Genomic DNA, 22,973 nt, shown 5'->3' with positions numbered 1-22,973 from the left:
CCTTTGTAGGGTGCATGATCTAAGGTAAGAAAACTTGTGGCTTTATACCTGCTTCTTGAAGGATCAGTGGCTCACTACAACAGCCCTGCAAGCAAGAGCAGCTCAGTTCCAGCAGACTTGCAGTCTCTGCCTTGGTGCTGGCAGCTATGGAGCTGGATTGGCTCCACTAGAAACCTTCAGATGTTTCTGAATCCCATTTCCTTGTGAACATATTATTAGGGAGATAATATGGGGAGTTAAATATACAAATAGAGATAACATGTGCAGTCCTTTCCCATTAATACAGTGCTGACTGTAGGGAAGCTGCTCAGTCAGTAACACTAATGAGAGTAACGCCTATAAGGCCCTTAGTCAAATGTCACTGATGAGGACTGGAAAGCTAACCAGTTACAAATAACAGAACAGCAAAATCTCTATGGAAGGGGTAAGTTCTCTAGGGTGAGTGCCAGGAAATAATTAAGAGCAAGTAAGAAACTGATGAAAGGAGAAATTTATTAAGAAGCACTTCCTATCAAGATTGCATATTAGACAGTGCTACAGTATCCTCAGGGAAATTCTTGAATTATTTAAAATTTTACTTGAAAAAGTGGTGGGGGATATCAGTTTATTACAGAATGGAATAAATGAAAGCAAACAGGCCTTTTCCATTTTTTAATTGCTACAAATCATGAAATCAATCCTTCTGTTTGCATCAGTTTAGAGAAAGGAAAAGAGGATTCTAGGATTCTGTAGTAACCCAGTAAGTCTTCTCGAAGACAGCTGCTATTCACAAACTTGTGCCATGACCAAGGGCACCAGGTACTCAATAAGTAGCAAAGATAAAAATTCATTGACCCAGAAAGACTTTCATGTTCAGTGAATTGTAGAATATTTTCTATTTAAGTCACCGAAGATAAGGTAAATTGGAGCTTTATCCTCAGTTTACTGATCAGAAAACTGAGCTGCAGAGTGGTAAAAGCATTACCCAAGATCACAAAGAAAGACATCTCTAAAAACAAGGCTGGGATTCATGAACTTCTGACTCCCAGTTTCAAGACTGGCCCCTTTCATTTATGACCATCCTTTCACACAGTTGCTCTACTTCAGTCTGTAGCATTGGATTTTAATGACTTTGTGCTTTCCAGTGCCTTTAGCAAGCAGGGAGAAGGCTGATGTGGATGCATAAACCCCTTCTGTCACTGCATGTCAGCATGTCAACCTGGGATTACAGCTGGCACTGTTCTTTCTGCAGGCAATGTGATCAGAAAAGCACAAAGTTGTTGTTCAAGCCTGTGATCCCTCAGGACAGATGTTTGTTTGCTCATTCTTACTGTGCACACATGTGTGTTTATGAGAGAGAGACAGAGACAGAAGGAGAGTCAGAGAGAGAGAGAAGAAATAAAACATAATGACTCTGTTTGACCAGGAGAACTGAAACAGAACTAACCCAGGAGAGAAACGGAAATATATTAATGTCTGGAAACTCACTGCACTGTGCTGTGCAGCAGGATTCTATTTAGTCTGAGTCTCCACCTGAGAAATATAAATCCATCCTTCTCTGCACTACATTTTATGTACCATCAAATGACTGAGCAATAGCAATTGGTTGGATGGGCTTTGAGCAATATGGTCTAGTGAAAGGTGTTCCTGCCCATGGCACAGGGTTTGGAACCAGATGATCTTAAAGGTCCCTTCCAACCCAGACCCTTCTAAGGTTCTAATTAACCTTATGCCAGCAAAGGAGAAATTTACCAGAAATCATTGCTGATAATGTTTATGCTTGGTACCTGGACTCTCACACAATCATGGAGCAGTGGACATAAACAGATGAGAACAGCTCAAGGTATCTGAGGATTCAGTCAGGATACACATGCTTGTGTAAACAGCTGTATACTTCGGCATGGGATTGTTAGGAAGACCAAGCTATCAGGATATACCTATATCTCTTAGTATGTAACTACTATTCACAGAAGATAGCTGGATGTCAAAGAAAGACAGGGAAAAACACATGGATTATATCTGTTTTGCACCGTGGCATCTCAGGGACTGGGACTCAAAGGCCTGTGGTAAGTATATGAATGCAATGCCAATACTCAGGGATATTCCTCAGTCCAGGGTTCTTACATCAGATACTAGGTGACAACAACTAGGCAGAAAGATGCATCAGTGCCCTATGGATCCTACATTCTGGCATATTTTAAGTGATTGTTCTGACACAGAGCAAAACTAGGACTGGGGAATCATAAAGCTCATCTCTTCGTGAGTTTCAGTATATGCTGTACTACCATTGTCAAAGGTTAATACAACTTTTCCTAGGCATTCACTCTGTATTGCAAGAATTTATTTTACAAAGAACCCTAGTCAACAGAACTAAGCTAAGACAAAAGAACTGAGATCTGAGAATCAATATCATCAATGGAAAAAGAATCAGAGAAATAAAGAAAAATTACAGATGCCACTAAACTACCTCTGTTTTGGTTTGTTATGGTATAAATTTGGCTGAGCAATGGGGTCACAATGCAGCAGAGTAACTTTTTCAGTTGCAGAAGGAGTGGGAGTATTTCCACACAAGCACTTCTTCCTGAATAAATTAATGAGGGGAAAAAAAGGAATCATTTGCTTTCCAGCTGAGAAATACAAATGTAATTACTGTAGATATGATACAAAAACATACAGCTTATTTGACGTCGTATTGCAGATCACAGACCAAATGCAATAGTAGGGCAATTTTTTAGAAGGACATCTTTTGGGGCATATTTCTGTTGTTGTCATGGTGGGTTACTGTAATTCTCTGGAGCATCAGCCACTTGACAAGTCTCAGACTCAAGAAGTTTGACTGGATGAACAATCAGGCTTAAGAGAACCCCAAATCCAGGACCATTGGAAGGAAGTGTCATTTTGACCATTAAAGTGAATTTTCTTCTGATGTATTTGGTATTCATCTGTAGATTTGACATATTGGACATCTAGTCTGATTCAGGAAGATGTAAGAGTGTTACTACACTAATTCAGCTAACAGCAATATTATACATATCTCTGTTCTTTGGGACATCACCAACAAAAACTTTTCCTCAAATTGTTAGTACTTTCTGGTAGTATTTTCTTTATCTAGGCTATAAACAAGATAAAGTATTTTGGGTAAATTAAAACTAGTATTGCCTCTGTGACATGTATTTGCATGTTAGAATAACCTTTTATGTGACTGTTATGTAGCAGTAATAAAAACTGCTACAGAAGAATGCTTCTTATTCCTCTCCGTTTTCACACATCTCAAAGACTATCCGTGGGATCTTGGGTGGGAATTAGATGGTCATGGCTACTTGCAGGAAGATACTTTTCTGTGTCTACTTCCTTCCTTAGGTAAACTCCTTCTTTCAACTCTACTGCTGTTAAATCATATTGTCCTGTTTGTTTTGCTTTGTTACCTTACACGTCTTCATACAGATCCATGCATTTCCCTCTTTCTTAATGCCAAGCTGACAGAAATTCCAGTGCTTGATAGACTGCCACTCGTGTGGGCTTGAGGTACTTGGGGAAGTTTAAACTACAGCTCAGTCAGACTGAGTGCAGTGTGTTACAAGAGTCCGGATCAGTTTTAAGAAACCAAACAGGAGCAATGGATACTGGAAGCTGCAATACAACCACTTTTTTTCTTTTTTTTTGGTTTTCTATCTTTTCTTTCTTCTGTTGTCAAAAACAGAATTTGGAAGACAGAAAATCCCTACAGCACTTCCATGAAGCTCTTTGAGGATGGGGCAAATTGGAAATGAACTACAGCTTCATTTTTTCAGAGGGAAAGCAGAACAGAAAGTACACGGAAGTTAAACTCTGTAGTGGCAACATTTATGTAACTTTTCTACCACGTCAGATCCTATCCCATCATCCAATATGGAAACACATGCATTAACATGAGTGTTTTTGCACAAATTCCAAAGTATGTTTGTTTGTTGATGACTTCATGTGTGGAGGTTTATATGTCAGGGGATGCAGGGGACCAAAACTTGAGTGTTCATATCAGGTGGCCATATTTATCAGTTTTGCAATCCTATAAATATATTATAGATGCTACAGCCCTGCAGTGACAAGCTACAATCAACTCTTGATTTCATCAACTTGTCATGCTTTAATCATCCCTCTTGGCAGATCTTTCAACATATGTCACAGAACTGCCTTCAAAATGTGCTTCTCCAATTCTGTTTTATTAACCCTGTCTTTTTATATGTTTTAGGCTTATTATGAAATGCAGTAAATCTGTCAAAGGCACTTTATATGCTGTCTCCAATTCATGCTGATAGGAAGCATCTGAGAGCTCATTTAAGTCCCACAAAATGAGTACAATATGAAAAGTCAAAATCCACAAAAAATTATATGACAAGAACCCTGGTGTTTATATTCAGCCTACAGGGCTAATCAAAAATCAGTTTTCTTGTTTCTTATTCATTGCCCACTCACAAGGGCATTTGGATAGAAAATTATTAAGACCACAGTGGGATCTGGTAGCACCAAGAAAAAATCCCTTCAGCTTGCAGATCAAGCAACACATCTTAATAATTATTCCACGTGGTTCAGCACAAGATCCATCTGCCCCTTCATGAAGACAACTGGATTCAGCCAAACTTCTTACTACGATCTTGGTTTCAGAAGCAAAGTTGCAGAAGTGAGAAGGAGCCTCAAGTCTGAGGGAAGGAAGAGATTGCTACAGGGGCACAAGAAGGTGGAAACCAAAGTTTTTGAGGGAGGTTGAAGGGTGGAAAGAAGAGGAAATGACATGTCAAAATCATTCTGCAAGACACAAAGCGAATTTGGGGGTGGAGGACCCAGGCTCTGAAAAGCACAAAGAACTAGGGATTTTCTCTAATAAGGCTCCATTACTGAACATTTGTAAATCACTGAAGTGGTACAATATGAGCCATGTAGAGGTACTGTGCAGGGATAAGTCCAAACTTAGAAAGAAATTACTTGCTGCAATGACTCAGACGTGTCAGTTAGTTCTGCTTTTGAGTTTTCCTTGTTAATTCCTGAACAGTGTTAGACTTCGCATCACTGAGCTCACAAGAACTAATAATCACAATATGGCATATTATTTACAATATCAGTGCACATGTCAGTTGAGGAAAGGATACGTAGTCTTCTCCTAATTTCCCCAGTGATGCTACTATTAGACCATCTAAACTTACCTTACTTTTCTTGTCTAATGCATTATAAATTAAATAAAGCAAAGTTGGGAGAGGTAATATCCCATTGATAACCGTTAAAAACAGACAAGCTTTCAGAAGCGCAAGACCCAAAAAAATTACAGAAGGAGAAAACTATAATGTTACTGATTTAAAAAAAAACCTATAAAGAAGAACTTATATATCCAGAAATGAGACTGCTTTTTTCAATTATATTGGGCTGACTCATAAAAACTATTAACCCTCAGTAATTCTGCCTTGTTTATAACTGAAGACTAATACAGATATCACACACTATTTCTTCATAGTTAAGGCACTCTTATTTCCTAGGTTGCAAAACAGAGCACAGAGAAGTCAGCTCAGTCCCCCGCTTTAGTCTTGGGAAATCTACTGTCTCCCCATGTTCAGCATAAAGCCAGTGAGATGAACCATAGAATGCACAAAGAATCTAGATACAATCTTGTGAGACCTCCTGTTTCAAGGACAAGATGGGGATAATATATAAAAATCAGCAGACAGGGGTGGGAGCTCCCCTGTATGCTTTCCATCAAACAAATCCTTGCTAAATTTTGTCTTTAACAACTACAACACCCACTGCATTATATGAGGAAATTCCTCATCATAACAAGCTCTTGTGTGTTTTGTGTAATCCCTTTACAAATAACCTTGAGCCTTCTGTATGTCCTCTTAATATCTCAGGAGAGGATCTCACTTTCTCCTCCTCTCTGCCTCTCCTGCCTGCCTCCCCCAACCCCCCCTCCTCAATTATCTCTTGCTGTCTTCTGGGTGGTTATGTTTAATCTCAGGATTAGGCAGAGGCCTGCAGCTTGCTTTCAACAGCTTATCAGCTTCCAAGAGACATTTACAGGGAGAGAAAGACTCCAGTTTTGATAGCAGTAATTGTATTTAGCTTGTAAGATACAAGGCTATTTATCTCACAGCTGGGAAATCACAGAGGAAGAGAAAGAAAATGTTGTCGATAAAAACTAAATAAAACCAAAAAGAATGGAGAAAGAAGAGAGAAGAGAAGAGAAGAGAAGAGAAGAGAAGAGAAGAGAAGAGAAGAGAAGAGAAGAGAAGAGAAGAGAAGAGAAGAGAAGAGAAGAGAAGAGAAGAGAAGAGAGAAGAGAAGAGAAGAGAAGAGAAGAGAAGAGAAGAGAAGAGAAGAGAAGAGAAGAAGCTATTTCAGATCTTTCCACCAAGCAGAGGAAGAAATACATTTTAGCAAGGCAAGGTTGATGACTTTCACATTTTAGACAGGTAGGAGAATCTAAACAACTATCACTTTGACCTGTTTCTAGAAAGTTTATTATTATAGACAAAGACTTTGTCTCACGTACACTAACAAAGATGTAGTTCAAATTGCATTGCTTTGAAATGAAATTGAAAAAAGAAGATATGCCCAACAGTTCAGGGGCATGCAATCCTTGGAACTAGAACTACTGAAAGAAAATCCCAGCACAGATATCAGGGTCTCGGAATCAACTGTTTGTTTTTAAGTATGCAATTATCTGGACACACTACCTGCCAGAGCAGTCAGCTCTGCTGCCAAGAGATAACTGTCCAGCTTTTTCAGAAATACAACTTCCCCTCAGAAATGTACTTCAGAGAGAAAATGAAGTAGGGGCATAGAGGATGAAATATTATTTTTTTCTTCTATCCAGTAGCAAAAAACCTGCCGAATAATGTAATTTGAAAGGGCAAAGACTACTCCAAGAAGACTGAGAGATTACTTGAGAATGATAAAGGGGAAAAATATAAAATATGTACTGTATGGATGAAATAATGAATCCTGATAAGAATCCAGTTTAATGCTGTCTTGTTTCTTATTTCTAAAATGCATTAAAAAATCCAGGCTACAGGATAAAAGAATCATGCATTTCTTTAAATGAACAGCTCCTTCCTACCTGTTGCCTTCCTGCCCTTAATCTTCTCCTTTAAAACATTGCTTCAATTAGACTTTATTTTTGTGTCATGGATACTCTTACTTTACAGCTCCTATTCACCTAATTTTGTTTTTGTTGGTTTGTTTTTTTTTTTCCTACTGCAGAAAATGTAGTCAGTGCCTGGATGAATGAACAGGAATATCAGGCTTGTTTTGATGTACGCTGCAAATCCGGCAACAGAAAAAGTATTTCTTTGCAAGGAAAAGACAGTGAACACAATAAAAAATATCCTCCTGCCTAAGAACTAATGAAAACTTAGGGACTGAGGTATCCCACTTCTGTGTAAAGACAGAAGATTTATTTTTAACTGTTCTGAAAATTTCTGTAAACTCTCTCAAATTTGATGGGTTTCATTTTAATTGAAACAAAAACATGTCAGATACTACCTCTTCCTGAAGCCTGGGTCCAAAATTACTCCAATTTCATCATTAAAATATTTATTTAGATATAGAGAAGGGTCTCACCAAGAACATAAAAGCAGGAAAATAACAATGACCAAGCACAACCTGTTTTCTGGGACATACACAAAAGGATGGACGCATGTGAGAGAACAGAAGGGAGGCAGCCATAGAAAACTGCTTTAGACTACAGCAAAAGGTTTATACCATGAATGCAAAACATTCTATCAACTTAATGAATCAAGCATGAAGAAATTGGCTATCAGTACAGCCTATGGAAAAAGTCCATCTCCTTATTGTGCTCTTGAGAGAGAGGAGAAAGGGCAAAACTAATGTAAATAAATCACAAGCATCTCAATGGTTTTGGCTGAACCACAACAGCTGAACTGCAGATAGCAGCCTATGTACTAATGCTACTATTTGACATCTCCCAGTTCTCAGGAGCTTAGTCTCAGATACCTATACTGGGCCACTGTTCAGTCTTTCTGTCCACTAAGAGAAACTGGCACTTTGGAATGGTACTAAATATGAGAGATCATCCCTAGTGATTTGGATTATTTCAGTCACAAAGCCAACCTTAGCTCCAAATTAATTCCCTCCTTTACCGTTTTTCTCTAACCCTTTTCCTAACAAGAAAGTGTAAAGCTTGTGTTGCAGGTGACTGAAATGCAATTGGATGCTATAAAACCCAAAATATCAGCGCCTGAAATGTAAGTTTGTTGCTATTCTATTTTTCTTGTCTTTTATTTGAAGTTGTAAAAATACAGCTTTGGAGCCTTTTGGTCCCATTGGGCTAGTTTCAGTTAATTTCAATTTAACTGAAGACTGTATTTTAAGGAAAGCCAGTATTCTCTCACTTTGCTCCTTTAATGAGTATCCAACTCTTATTTGCACTTTTCATTGAGCAAGTAATTATAAGTCTAATGCCTAATCTTTCCACAAGTAATAAAACTCAGAGAGGAGCATGGAAATGCCATTCAGAATGCAGCCCTGACTGAAGACTGTACCATGTGTGATGACAAAGAAGATACATTTGATAGTTTATAAAATTTGTAAACATTAAGCTGCAGCACTGTGTTGAAAACCAAGTACACATTAAATTGTTCATTTTACAGACAGTACAGTGTGCCCAAGCATGCCTGGGCTACAAATACAATGTTTTTTAAACACTACGAATAACTGTGTTTCCAGAATTTACACGATCCTACGTGAAACACAAGGGATTACTTAGCTACTCTCACACAAGTTTGATATGAATTTAAATTTTCAGCAGGTTCCAGTTGAAACACACTGGATTAACCCGGGTCCATCCAAACACAAAGGCTGTACAGACCTGAATTTCTGCTGAACACAGGTTTGGTTTTGCAGTCAATTCAAAAAACAATAGTGCAAGTTTGGTTTGTGAAAGACAACAAATAATTAATTTCAAAAGCCCCTGTTTAGTCTCTTTTTTTAAACCATTGACTTCCCAGAAGATGGGACTAATAAGTATTGGTTTCCTGTAATTATTGATTCATTGAATCTTTTCTGAATCCTAGGCATTCATAATGCCACTCTATTATATGGATATTCTGGTATTTAACATGAATTGAGATCAAGCCACAATCCTTTTCTCTGGGAAGGCTGGAACATTGCCCTTCTCCCTTGTTTTTTTTTTTTTTTAATTTGTTGGTTTGTTTGCATTTTTTTCCCATAGCAATATAATATCTTTAGGTTTTTTTAATTTTACCCTATTTGTTTTTAATTTGGCTAAAATATTGGTTTGAAAGAAGTAGGAAATAAGGAAATAAGGAAAAAACCTGCACATGCAAAGTATGGTCCCATAAGCCTTATTTTCACAAGGACAGGCTGAAAAATTCATCATCTACAAACAGACAGAAATTGAAATACATGCATGGAAAGGAAAAGGTGTCTGGAAGATAAAGGTGTCCTTTTTTCTTAGGGTACAACTGCATACACTCAATACTAGCCCAGAACATAAGATTAATGCTGATTCCATAAAACCATACATCTTCTAATGAAAACACAGAAATATCTTTAGCCAAGCATTGAGCTGAATATTTTGTTTCTTTACACCAGAGACTTACTACAGCAAGCAATGGAAGAAGAAAATTTATTCATAGGGTTTGTAGTGACTGTAATTGGCTGCCAACTGGATTGGAGGTATTTTACAAAATAATTGATGAAAGGAGCAGAAGAAAGATCCTCAGTTGGACCTTTCCTAGCCCACTTTCCTCTCAAACCAATGGACAGCAGAGCTAGAATCTAACTCAGCATATCTGTCACGGCATTCTTCAAAAAGAATTTTTTCACAGAAATAAGGTTGATAATGGAAATGTATCCTTTTGCATGTATCTCACCAAAACACTGACAAAGGGACATATGTGGTAGAGAGCAACACAGCATAGATGACTCACATTTAAAAACTTTCCTGTGCACTAGAAGAGATGAACTCATCCCCTTGGAGTAATTTATTAGTATAACATCACATAAATTGGCATATAACCTCAAATTAGGATATTTCCTATAATTTAAGTTTCTTTTGAAAAATTCCTACACAACTAGCAAGAATTTTTCATTCTGTGCTAAGTTACTACTGTACAACCTAGAAATAAATGTTGAATGTTGCTTAGACTAAATATGAAAACCAAGAAGATCATAGCTTGATCTTAGGCAACATATGAGTAAGAGGAATGTCATTAACACTGAAGTTCTTTTCTTGTGCTCATTCTTCCTTTTATAACCATACACATCATCATACCTCAGCTATCTAATGCACTGTCAGCATCACATACAACAATCTGTTTTTCACTTGGAGTAAGTTTGATCTTTTAGCATGGTGACATAAAGTATCACAAGGTTGTGATTTGCCAGTGATGGGATAAAATATGTGATAGCGTATCAAGAGCCAGTTGTTCACTATTTCTGATGGATTTAGGGTGATAATTTCCAAAGATACTGAATTGTTCCACTGCATTTGGACATAAAGTCAACTAGGAGTTGTCAGTTTTGGTTAGATGGTGTGTTAACCTCTGTATCTGTAAACCTAAGGGAGAAAGTGAAATCCATACGATAAAAAAATTACAAGGCAAGCATAAGGTCTGCTCAAATACTGGCTTAATCTTTCACATTCCTTACATTCCTACTATATATTTATATAGACAGTATCTGGGGTGTAGCTAGAGTCACCACTCCTTTTCATCAAGTCCGTTCAAAACTTTTCTACCTTAAATATTTAGAAAATATCACAAGTAGCAAAACCAAGTTTGTCATTGAATGACTTTGTAACTCTGTGTAGAGCCAGGATTCACTGAGAGACCTCTGAAAAAGCATGATCTATGTACATCATACCACACAGTTGGCATGCTTATTCTTCCAGTGTAAAGGACCACTAGTTTGTTTTCCAAGAGACAGAAAATGCATCACAAGGCTGGTGAATTTATTATCAAGATGAAGCAACAAAGATTTATATAGTAACCAGTTGTTATTAAACATTAGTTTATAGGTACAGATAGACTGCAAGAGAAAAACAAAATGAAAAATATCTGTACCTGTGGGGTAGTGTTCATTCACTGGCCAGCTGTCAACCTGAAGTGTTGCATTGCCACCATTCCTGGTAAAGCGTACTACATGGTATTTGCCATCATTTACAGGTGTGCTTTCCTCTTTAATAGAGATGTCCACTGTGCCAATATTGAAGACTACACCAATCTTGCCTTGCTCCTAAAAGAAGAAAAGAAACAAATGTTTTTAAATTGCTGTCACTTAGGAGAATGTTCTTGGCCTATAAATCTCTAGTGGGTAATTTTGCCAGCAGATGGCACTGAAGAATACACAGAAGCATCATTTTGAGCTTTCTCAGGACACATTTCATTGGTTCTGCTTCAATGCAAATGCTGTCTTTCACACTGTTCTTTACAGCATTCACCTGAGGACAGTGACTCATTTGTTCGCGTAAAACATCACAGAAGACAGGTGAGAAACCAGGCAACAAAAATCAGGAGATGTGGATAAAGAGTTATTTGAGCAACATCTCTACTGATTATTACAAGTCACTTGTTATATAAAATGGAGCCACAGACTGGCTGTATCTCAACACCTGTTTTGTTCTGTTATTCTTCTTGGGAAACAAACAGTCCTCACCCCAAAACAAACAACTGTGGGATTCAGAAGGAAGAATGCCGTTGTAAGATGAATGGAACTCAAAGGGAGCAGGAACGTAATTAGCTGACTTTGACAACCTGAGGGAAGCTAATTGCTAAAACACCTAAAAGACAGGAACAGCCCATCTTATTCTCCTGCACACCAAGCAGTGCCTTACCAATAAAGCAGCCCTCCATAGTGTCTTCCTAAAATTTTCCACCAGTCACTGACTGAAAGGGAAGAGCAGGCAAAGCCTGTTGTAGTAGCCACAACAGTTCCCTCTGCAGCTCCCCTCAAGCAGTTCCAAGTAATGACCATGTTCAATGACCTCAGGTTGTAAAATACACACCCAGAGTATATTCAGATTAGATATATGCATTTAATACTACTGATTTAACCAGTGACAAAAATTCTTATCACTGTACAATTAAGAGGAATGCATCTTCAAACATTGAGTAAGGAGAGGCACAGTATGCTGGTGTCAACAATTATGAAGGCATATTATGTGTACTGCACAGATCCAAAACTGGTACAGACAGGCAGAAATAAAATGTATCATATAGGAAATCAAGACATTTGCTAGCCATCCACACCATAAAATTTGTGAAGCTTTGCTGACAGTTTTAAAAGAAAAATCAAGGAAGAAACAACAGAGAGTAGATGGCCATCGTCTGTGCAAATACATCTTCTTTGAAAAAAACCTAAGGTATAATAAAGGGTCATGGGACAGTTCTGTTCCTGTTACTATGTTACATATCTGCTGAGTGGGCAGAGGACTCCATCCTTCAGGGCTGTTACCCTAACTTTACTACATTCACATTAGCAAAATCAGCAATGAGAAAGAAACCTCTCCTCTTGTACTCGATGTCCACCTTGGATCCCTCTCCTGGATTTAATCCTGTCTCCTGATATCAAAAGTCCTTTTTTTCTTAAAATTTTGCTATGTTTCAATTTCTCAGGAGGCCTTTCTGATTCTTGCTTTACCTTATATTTCAAAGCTTACTCATACCAAAATACTCATCACAAGTTCCTTGTATCTTCAATACACTTATTTTCTTTTGATATTTTCTTCCTAACACCAAGTCTCCTGGTATCAGACTACAATATTGTTTTAGGAAAGGAAAGCAGACAGTCCTGTAGCTGAAGTGGTCATGAACAGTGGTTCAATTACAGGAAGTTTAGCACTAAGACAGTAAGCATCTTGGTTTTTCTCTCATTACAACAGTAAATTTTTGACTGTGCTAAATGTATGCTGGATAGCAAGTTTCATGTACATTCATACTGTTATTCTTTGGAGGGACTTTTCTTCAAGATACCAATAACATCTTTCTCTTTTCACTGGAACATGAGGTAAGTGGATTGCTGCTCCCAGCAGATACATGAACTCAGATGCCATTTGAAAACAACTAATGTTTCTTCTCTTATGCTAGTCCAAAAATAAGTGAAGTTTCAGTTAACAAATATTTATTTCAGGTAAAAGCATTGCTGGCAGAGCTTTACCACTTCTTTGACATATGAAGTAAGTGATCTCCCAACACTGTTTTAGTGAATCTTTTGCTGGCAACCATATAATTATCTTTACCTGCACAGCAATTAGCAAAGAGCACGTGATTAATTTTTCCTCAAAGACTCCTATAATATATAGTGACCAGGTAACCTAGCTACTGACATTGTGGTTTTGCAAAGTGTGGCTTTACAATCAACTTCCTGGACCTCTCATATTGCTTTTTAATTGCCATCAATACATCAAGCTTCTTTGGCAAACTGTGGCTGCTCTAAGAAGAGTCCACCTTGGTGAAGGCATAGCATGAGCAGGTAAAATGAAGAGCTGCACCTCTTCTAATGGAACAGCTCACCACCACCACAGAAGAGGAAGGGATTAAGAGGTATTCAGCAGAGTGAAAACTGCATACCTTTAAGCCTACAGGCTCAATGAGGCAAAGGTAAAAACTTGCAAGTAGGGAAAGGATGGTGGGAAGTTCAATTAATCTCTGAAGAAGGAGAAAATTTTTTTGATTTCTCCTTAGATGAAAAGGAGATAGTACCTTTCACCATTTCTTTTCCCAGGGCTTGAAGGAAAAGATCTATTTAAAAGGCTAGTGATAAGAGGGCAAACTGGGAAATAGATAAGATTCTGGAAGAAGAGGACTGCAAAATGCCAGCGGCCTTTAGTCTGATGGAGAGAAGAGAGAAATGAGCAAACTGGTGCCTTCTCCATCCCAAGAGCCAGCCCCTCCCAGAGTCAGAAGAAACAGCCCTCCTAAAAGCAGTGTAACACTTAGTTGTAATTAAGAAATGCAAACATTTGTCTAAAAAAAAATCATGGGCCTGATGGATGGCCTATTCCAGGTCTCTTCAGACGACTCTTGGGCCAAGCTCCCTGTTACTCTTTAACCCAAGTTTTGCAGAAGCACGACTTTTGAGACTCTTATTTGAATTGAGGAGGAACTTGTAATGAAAATGGTTTTGCTCCAATTACCAGGATAAAACACAATACAACACAATATGTCAAAAGTAGGGCTACTGAAGCCAAACGGCACACACAGACCCCAAGATACAGGTTATTCATGATACTTTATATCTCCAGGGCACCAGACACTACAAAAAAATTAGTTTACACATTCCTGGCAGAAGAAAAAAAATAAAGTAAAGCAAAGCACAGAGAAAATCCTACAGCAAAGAACAGTGACCATGGACACAGGGGACAGATTCTCAATTTATTTTCAATATCGCTTCAATTCCAGTTTCCTGCACTACAGCACTTCATTAAAAACAGCTTTTACCAAGACCTACCTTCCTGCTAAATCTGCAATACAAGCTTTACCATTAAGGTTTAACACTTCATGATGGACATGACCTTTCGTTCCTTTCCCCACACATTCAGCTGCTGGATTTTCTTTCCACATAACCAAGCAAAGGTATTAACTAGACCAGTAAATATGTGACAAAGAAAGATCTACCTTTGAGCCACTGCCTATAAAGTTTATTTTGTAGCTATGGAAAAAAAAAATCCTAACTATAAGTAAGGAAAAAGGTGAACACAGAGCCACACAGAGCAAACAAGTTACACAGTCCAGAAGGGCTCAAGAGAATTTTAACAGACAGTGCAAATTTTTTCCTCTCTATATTGGTATTCACTGGCTGCCCCAAAAACTTTCCATGAAAAGGCAACCATTAATTAATGTTTCCGAAATCTCCAAGTGACATCAAGTGCTGGCACTACGTCTTGGAGAACAGAGAACCATTTTATTTATAAATAATGAAATGAACTCAACATTCAATCTGTTTTACTTTTCCTCTTCTTTCTTTAAGGTTACTGTGTCTAAAAGGATCTTTAAAGTTTTTCAAGAATTTGTCTGGAGCTGATTTGTCCCATAAAATTGCTGCCCTCAAAAGCTACATTACCATTTCATTGCTTACAGTCCTTGTGGAGATAAATTCCTGCCATTATGTCTCTAAGACTTTAGAAATATAGTTATGATCACATAATGGAATGGTTGTAGATAAATTATGAGAACAAAAAATGTGTGAAGTACTGAAAAAAAAATAAATTGCACAAGGCTTCTCCTTCACCTGCCTACTCTATACAGACTCCAGGCAACAGTTTGTTATATGCACAATTACCAAACATTTTGAACATTATTAAATGACACAAGAGCTACTTTACAGCCTGGATCAGGAGATTGGCAATTTATTGCATGCCCTGAAGCATTGATTCACTTTGGACACCTTTTCTTCTACCTTTTTGTAAACCAGATTCTTCATCTATGACAGAGGAGTTAAAGGTACCTATCTTTCCAAGCTCTACAAGCCCTGAAAATCCAGATATATTTTACTTAAACATTGGTGATATACTGCTAATCCCAACCTTTCAGCCCTTAGAGCAACTACAGTCTGAGAGGAGCAGGTCCTAAGCTTTTCTCAGCTTCTACTTTCAACTCCTTCAAAACCTGTTCCTTTCTTCTAAAGGGACCTCAGGAACAGGTCTGAGGTCTGACAATTTTAGCAGGTATGTTTTATCTTTTGTTTCCCTCCATTCAAAAAGAAGTAGAGCCTGTCCTCTGTGCAAATTGTCAGGTCTTTCCTTTCTCCATGCCATACCTTTACATTTTGAAGGCATCTGTCTTTTTGTAGCAGACCAAGTAGAAAGTAAGTAAAATGGGGTTGGCAGTGATTTTGTAAGATGAGCAGTTGAAAAGTGTTAGAGGGTACACATACATGAACATACATGCACTCTGTGCCCTTAAAAGGGCTTTACCCTTTTCTTAATCTAAAATTCAAACAGTCCACACTAAAAGTATATAATTGTTCCCTGTGTGCAGAAAGCATTTCATTTCAAAAACCAAGAGAGAAAACTCCCGGCATTAGGACAGATCCTACTCTCAGCTGCATCAATGTGAATCAATAGCAATTCTGTTGAAGAAACTCAATGCCTACTGATGCAAGTGGAAGCAGAGTTATCTTTATATTGTTTTGCTTATTTTTCTGAAGCAAAATATAAAATTAAAGGAAGCATTTATAAAAATACCTGAAATCTGACTACCATCCCAGTCTGTATTTTCTCACACTCATTTTAGATAATAATTTTTTAAATAGCGACTACTGCACAGACTGCCTCCTCCTCCCACCCTGGCTGGTTCCAACATGGCTAGACATCAGCCCAAACCTGGCAGACAATACTCCTAGTTACTCTGTCCTGCAGATCACTGCTGATTTTGCTTCTCTCATTTGAAAGGGATACAAGTTCTTTTAGTAATACAACAAGCCATTTCTCACTGTAGGAAGGTTTAGTAAACTTTCTCTCCCCACCCACAAATGCCACACACATACACTTCATCTGCACTACCCTCTAAATTCAGGAAAATTGTTTTGTTTTTTATAACCCTGAGAACTGGAATGGCTTGCTTCTGCTTAGGCTCCTCACACTTGAAGTCTATGTTTTTAAAAAGAGATTGAACTTTTATTTCTCCCTCTTTGGAATTGTTTTCACTTTCTTTTCTTGATTTCCTTTTGTTTTGTTTGCCTGGTTGTTTTTTTTATTTTTGTTTGCCTCAAACTTGCTTCTGGATGTTAGTCCTGCTGAAGGATCGCTCACTTTCTGTGGTTCAGGGGGCTTTGCACAACAGTGCTAAATGTAGAGAGTTATCCATGAGAACTCGAGGTATAAATGCATATTCCACAGAGGACACTCATTTATTACTACAACTACAAATCACTTTATGTGAACTTTCAATGTAAACAGAAAGTCCTTTTCTGATTAGAAAGGTGGTAAAGAACAGCACTGTCCTTAGAGGACCCTTCTGGGCTGCAGTTAGAACTGAATGCACGGCTGGACAGATCTTTCTGGTATACACGTATCAATGGATTTAAGAAGGGGAATTTAAGAAGGGGTATTAGAACCTGTATTCAGCACAGAGTATAAGGCAGTTAGTTCTACTCTGACTGGCCATATTTAGTACTGTTTTTAATATCACTGAGAGGTAAGTGTGAAATCAGGATTCAATATGTAATAAACTCTAGAGCTGGGTAAAGGGAGAGTTTACTGAATGAAGTCTGCCTTTATCCAAACAGTGATGGCAGGGGAAGAATGTTCAAGAATCAGTATTGCCACCCCAGCAAATATGATAATCAACAAAAACAGCAAATGCTCTTAGAGAAATTACAGGCACTGAAGTTCACCTGACTTGGAAGTTTTTATTCAGGGTGCCAACACTTTACAGTTATCTTGAAACAAGAAAAAATGTTGTTAAGGGGAAAGGAAGTACACAGGTCAGCTAATTTTGTTTGATTTTTAAGGCCTGTTAAAAGAAGCAGTAGGTCATCTTTTGTTATATACTGTTTGTTATTGCTTCTTTAAGATGCTCAACCAGATCTACTCAGTGCCAGTTACAAACCTATTTATCAGAAAGAATCACACACACACACAGGATAAAATAAATAGAAATTATTACCCTTTGGGGGCATGTTTTTTAAAAGAAGCAATTCTCAGAGATACATAATTTATAGGGCTAAAAAGGACAATTATTAAAATCTACTCTCCTCTAAAATTTTATAGGAGGTCATATATCTTGTCTGAATTGATTCTTTTTTAAACTACAGGATATATTTTAGAACAGCACTTATTTGTGATTTGCAGCTGAGGAAAGAAGCCTTGGATTCATTGCAGTTGCTTCTTTGATGAGATTGGCCTAGAGTTGAACATGGTCAAAAAGGCAAGCGGAATTCAAGAATTATATTGAAAAGGAACAGTGTACAAAAGGAAAACCACTATTATAAGTTAATGGTGGACTTTTGACTTAAATTCTTTAACACAGGACACAGAAGTTTACAGGCCATCATGAAAAGAAAAGGAGGAGATCTAAAAGGTTCAAAAAAGTAGTACACTTGAAACTGTGTATATACTCATAAAGCAATGATTCAGCACTGTTTCTTTATAACTCAAAGAACTACAAATATATAATAAAAGCATTTGACAATTATTTCAAGCAAAAAAGTACCAAATTCACGGGAAGAATCAAGAGCCATTGAATACAACAATATGAATATAACCTTTTGCTCAGCTCTTCCTGAAAAGCAGATTGTTATTGTTTCTTTTAATTGTTACTTCCTATATTGAAACACCATCTAGCATCACACTGCCATAAATGACTTCTAAGTCTGTGATCAAGCCAAAATTTTCTGGAAGGTTTCTCCTGATCCTTGTTCATTTTAAGAAGTGGTGAAACAATGAAATTGGGAAAGATTAATGAGAATCTAATCTTTTCTGTTGAAGGCTTAGGAAAGGTAGTTTGGATCAACATCTGCCATGGCCAGGCTGCTGCCTTTAGCCCATCCTCAGAGCTAAAAAAATGCTAAAGCAGATGACTTAAGGTTCCAGGTTCATCTTTCCATTACTGCAAACTCTCTTCTCAGTTTTATAGAGCGTAAAAGAAAATCACTCAGCTCTCTGAGTTTTCTGCTTGAAAGCAGGATTTCCAATCCTTCATTTCAATTTCCCCATGGCCCTGAAACTCCTTCACTTTACTTATACATTTTTTCAAGTGGAGACACCAGAAATTTTTAATTTTAGTTTACAAAATTACACAATCTTACCATGGGGGCTCACATTTCAGGCTTATTCACCATGATCAATAGTTTAATTCAGGAGTGCTCTCTGGAAGTGTTCCTTGTATTGAAAGACAACCTCTACTCATTGGTTGGAGACATATTACATTATTTGGCTAAAGTAAAATTTATAGCAGTTTCTTTGTTAAGAGCTTAACAAATTTTCCAAACTGCCCTTCATTTTTTGCCCATTGAATGTTTATGTAGGACACAGACAGTAATATAATACTTATTTAATGGCCCATACTACAAGAAATTGTAGTACAGCAATATACTGCTACTAAAGTACGCCTCACTCCTGTTCTTCAATTTTTTTTGACCAAACAGCTTTGCAATATTACAGCAATAGAGCTACAAGTGGGATGTGAACTTGCCATTCTCTTGCTTTAATTTTGCCTAATTGCCTTCTCTCCCTGCGTCTTTTCCTCTTCCAATCTTTGCCTTTTGTCTAATAAAAGTTTCTTTTATAAACAAAACTACGCTGAAGAGAAGCCAAAAAATGGATAAGAAGCTCAATTCTGTGACAATTCTACCAGGAGCAGGAGTGGCTCATTATGTACAACAACACACACAAGATACGTGCACCAAGAAAAGATATGAAATGTAGAAGCTGCTTGTTTATTTCAGCTGAGATACCCTGCACCAGACAAGAGCTTTACATATCACTGAAGTGGTTTAGGTAACATTAATATATAATAGAGACTTACAATTAGGAATTAATTTTGCACCAGAAGTTAACATATTTTGTGTACAGTTTGAGACCTTTAAATTTTAACTCACAAAGGTAATCAAGACTAGTTAGATAGAGTACACGGTTGAAAGAAAAGATTTTTGCTTTTATTGCTGCTCTGCTGTACCTTGAAAAAGCCACTTTCATTTCTCTCTCTCCAGTTTGTCTTTTTATAATGTGAAGTTACATTACCTAAAGGATTATCAAACTGTATATTTGTATGTTATCTGCCCCAGTGGAGCCCTGGTATCCAGTGGGGCCTCCAGATGTTGTTGCAGTGCAGTTAATTAATATCAAGCAGAGTATCCTGATTAACAGTTTCATCATTACCATGACGAGGCTTGTACTAAGCTCCCCCTAAACCCATTTCCACAAAATCTGGGGAATACTGTGGCACATCTAGTTGCTCTTATATCTGACACCTGCCAAGTCTAGTAATCAGTGATATTCATCAGTCTTAAAAGGGAGGCTTCCTTCCGTGCCATTCAGTGCCTAGGATGGTGCGCCCAATTAAATCTGTTTTCCCATTACCAAGGATAGCACCAATACACTGCCAGTCAATTAACAGGCAGTAAAATATTTCAAGAAAACACATGCAGGTGTGTTTAGGCCACACAATTTGCAAAAAACAATTGTTATTACACAGCTGGTGAAACTCCAGCCACGAGACTGCTAATCCCCACTCATTTAGGGGTATCATACTGGAAGTAGAGAAACAGAAATTAGCCACATGCTGAAAAGGGGCATTTCCTAGGGAAACAGAGTGCAAAACAAATTAAAAAGGTGATACCTGTCTATTGGTTCACTAGCAAATACATTATTCAGATTGCTAATTTGTTTCCACAGATTAAAATATGCATCATAAAAATCTGCCCTATCTGATGGTGTGAACTCCAACTATAATTAGGATTAAATATTCTGACAGTGCCTTCTGAAAATATAAAGAGTAGATCCTGGAATGTTTTGTGAAATTATACCTTGTAGATATGATTCTGGACTAGGGCAGAAACAGGAACCATTCTGAATGTTGACTTAAGCTTCAGTTTTTCTAGAGAACTGAGCCAATGCATATTTTGTGCTGCATTTTAAACTCCAAGTATGCTCAAGCTGCTGCACACCTCCAGCATTATAGAAGTTGGCTGATTAAAGCAGGTCTTTACCTTTCTGCTTCTAAGTGCTGCTCTGCAACTCACTCTTCAGACAAAAACATGACCAGCTGCTAAAATGTCACATCCACTCAATAAAGAAATGACTGCAGTAGCAAGTCAGATTTTAGTAGGGCACAAAACCAAAGAACTTCCTCCAAAGCAGAGATCTTCCAGGAGAAAATATGCCCATCCATCTCACAACATCTCCTCTGGGGTTTCAATCCACTGGGTAACATTGCCAACAACTTGTGCTGGCAGAAGCTAAAAGCAGCAGTCACACTCCAGTGGTTTGAACCTCACTGGACACCAGATACTCACCAAAGCCTCTCTACCACTTCTCCAATTCAGCTGGACAAGGAGAAGAAATAAAATGGAGAAGAAATAAATGGCTTGTGAGTTGAAATAAGGGCAGGGAGAGATCACTCATGAGTTACTGTCACTGGTAAAACAGTCCCATCTTAGGGAAATTAGTTTAATTTATTACAAATCAAATCAGAGTAGAGTAATGAGAAATAAATCTTAAAACACCCCCTTGACTCTTTTCCTTCTTCCAGGACTTTACTCTCAAACTCTATCCTCTCCCCACTGCCTGCCTCACCTTGGACTTTACCACGGGCTCTATCCCACTGCTATTGCTCCTGCTCAGCAACATTTTTCCCCTTTTTAACTATATTATCACAGAGGTTATACCACTGTCACAGACGGCCTTGTCCAGCAGCAGGTCCTAGTCTTGGAGTTGGCTGCCATTGGCTCTGTCAGACGTGGGGGAAGCTTCTGACAGCTTCTCACAGAAGACACCTATGTAGCCCTCTCATACCAAAACCCTGCCATACAAACCCAATACATACACAAAATATGGAATTAAAGATCTGATACTTACAGGCCGTGTGGAATAAACTATGTACCTTAACTACTAGGCTTCCTTATCAAAAGCATTGGTACAATGCTGAGATGTCAGTGAGCTGAAGGCACAGCATATATTACTCAGTAACAGCAATCAGAGCTGTCTGTCTCAACCCATAACCCACAGAAAAGTGAGCACTCATCAAGAAGATGGCATTAAAAAAGGACACTGCTGTCTGACAGGAAAGGTGATCACAAATACCAACTTGTCACCATCCAATTAACCCAAGTGCAATAGATATAGAAGTGCAAGGGCTGAAGAGGCTTTGGACAAAGTTAATCTATTTAAACTTGGTTTTGCCTAGAGTATATTTTTTTTGCAAACTCTCTTCTCTTAATCATAAAGAATATTCCAGGGTTTCAGAGTGGTCCAAAAATATTTGTTCAAAGGCATTATATGACTAAGCACTATATACTACTGTATTTTCTTTTCTTAGTGTTTTCTTTACAGAATTTTAATAGAATAGAATTCTCATAAAATTTAATGTATCCAGGGCCAATGTTCTAGGTTCCTTTTGAAATCTATGAAACAGATTTCATGAACTGTATAATATCAACAGCATATTGTAACCAAAGTAGTCTTCTTTACCAGACAAGTGAGTGGTTTGAGCCAAGGTTTAATAGGTCTCTCCAATGCAAAAAGAAAAAGAGGGAAATATAAGGATTTGTAAACATAAAAACAGTACCTGGATTCAATAACAGCTTATTCCTAGCTTTTCAAAGCTCACTTTTTAAAAATAGCAGGGTTTTTTTAAAGTTAGTTTAATGTGGCTTTTTAGATGTGGCTGGACTCCAGCTGAAGGCATTTCTAATCCTGAATCAAAGAGGTTTCCTAAGATTTTTAATGGAAGCAGAACATTAAAAATACATGAACATTGCAGTATAGGAAACTTATATTTCTAATGAAAATAGTCTAATTACTCAAAATAATTTAGTAGTTTACAGATTGCATGACAGAGCACTGATAGGTAAGAAATAGTGGAATATTAGACAGAGATGGGAAAAGAGAAGAGGAGAACACAGTGGTTTGAAGAAACAGCTCACAAAGGAGACCACCAGTACCATTTGCATGCTGGAAAGCAGAGATGATGACAAATGACTTGACAAAATTTTGCAGAAACTAGAAGTTAGAGGAACAGAGCAAATAATTGAAATGTCCTTTCATTCTTAAGCCACTACCTAGCAATTTACATTACCTTAACTTTGCTACCAAGGAACATTTCAAACACTCATATTTTACATATGCATAGGATGCACTAACTACGAAATAGGCCAAAAGGCTGCATCTGAAACTTGTTGGAAATAGCACCTCACATCAAGACCGACTTTTCCTACAAAGATGAGAATTTTATTGAATCAAGATAGGCCGCTGGGAAAAATTACAATTTGGCTATTTGCATATTTATTTTGTGTTGCAGAATTTGCTTACTCTAAAGCTGTTTGGCAAA

The 22,973-nt window shown here is 37.7% G+C and overlaps 1 protein-coding gene across 7 annotated transcripts in view; it reads right to left on the bottom strand.

Moving 5' to 3' along the window:
* The window catches only part of NRXN3 (neurexin 3), a gene marked incomplete at both ends in the record, with an annotated part of 923,636 nt that overhangs the window by 120,331 nt on the left and 780,332 nt on the right, over positions 1–22,973 (bottom strand). For all 7 annotated transcript variants that reach the window (XM_082282834.1, XM_082282836.1, XM_082282835.1 and 4 more), the window contains one exon: positions 11,049–11,220. In XM_082282834.1, coding sequence (XP_082138960.1) covers positions 11,049–11,220 — 172 coding nt within the window. The remainder of the gene's footprint in view (positions 1–11,048; positions 11,221–22,973) is intronic.

The sequence above is a fragment of the Coloeus monedula genome, assembly GCF_965178545.1.
Source record: "Coloeus monedula genome assembly, chromosome: 6".
Lineage (NCBI taxonomy): Eukaryota > Metazoa > Chordata > Aves > Passeriformes > Corvidae > Coloeus > Coloeus monedula.
This window is presented reverse-complemented; position numbering and strand designations above follow the sequence as displayed.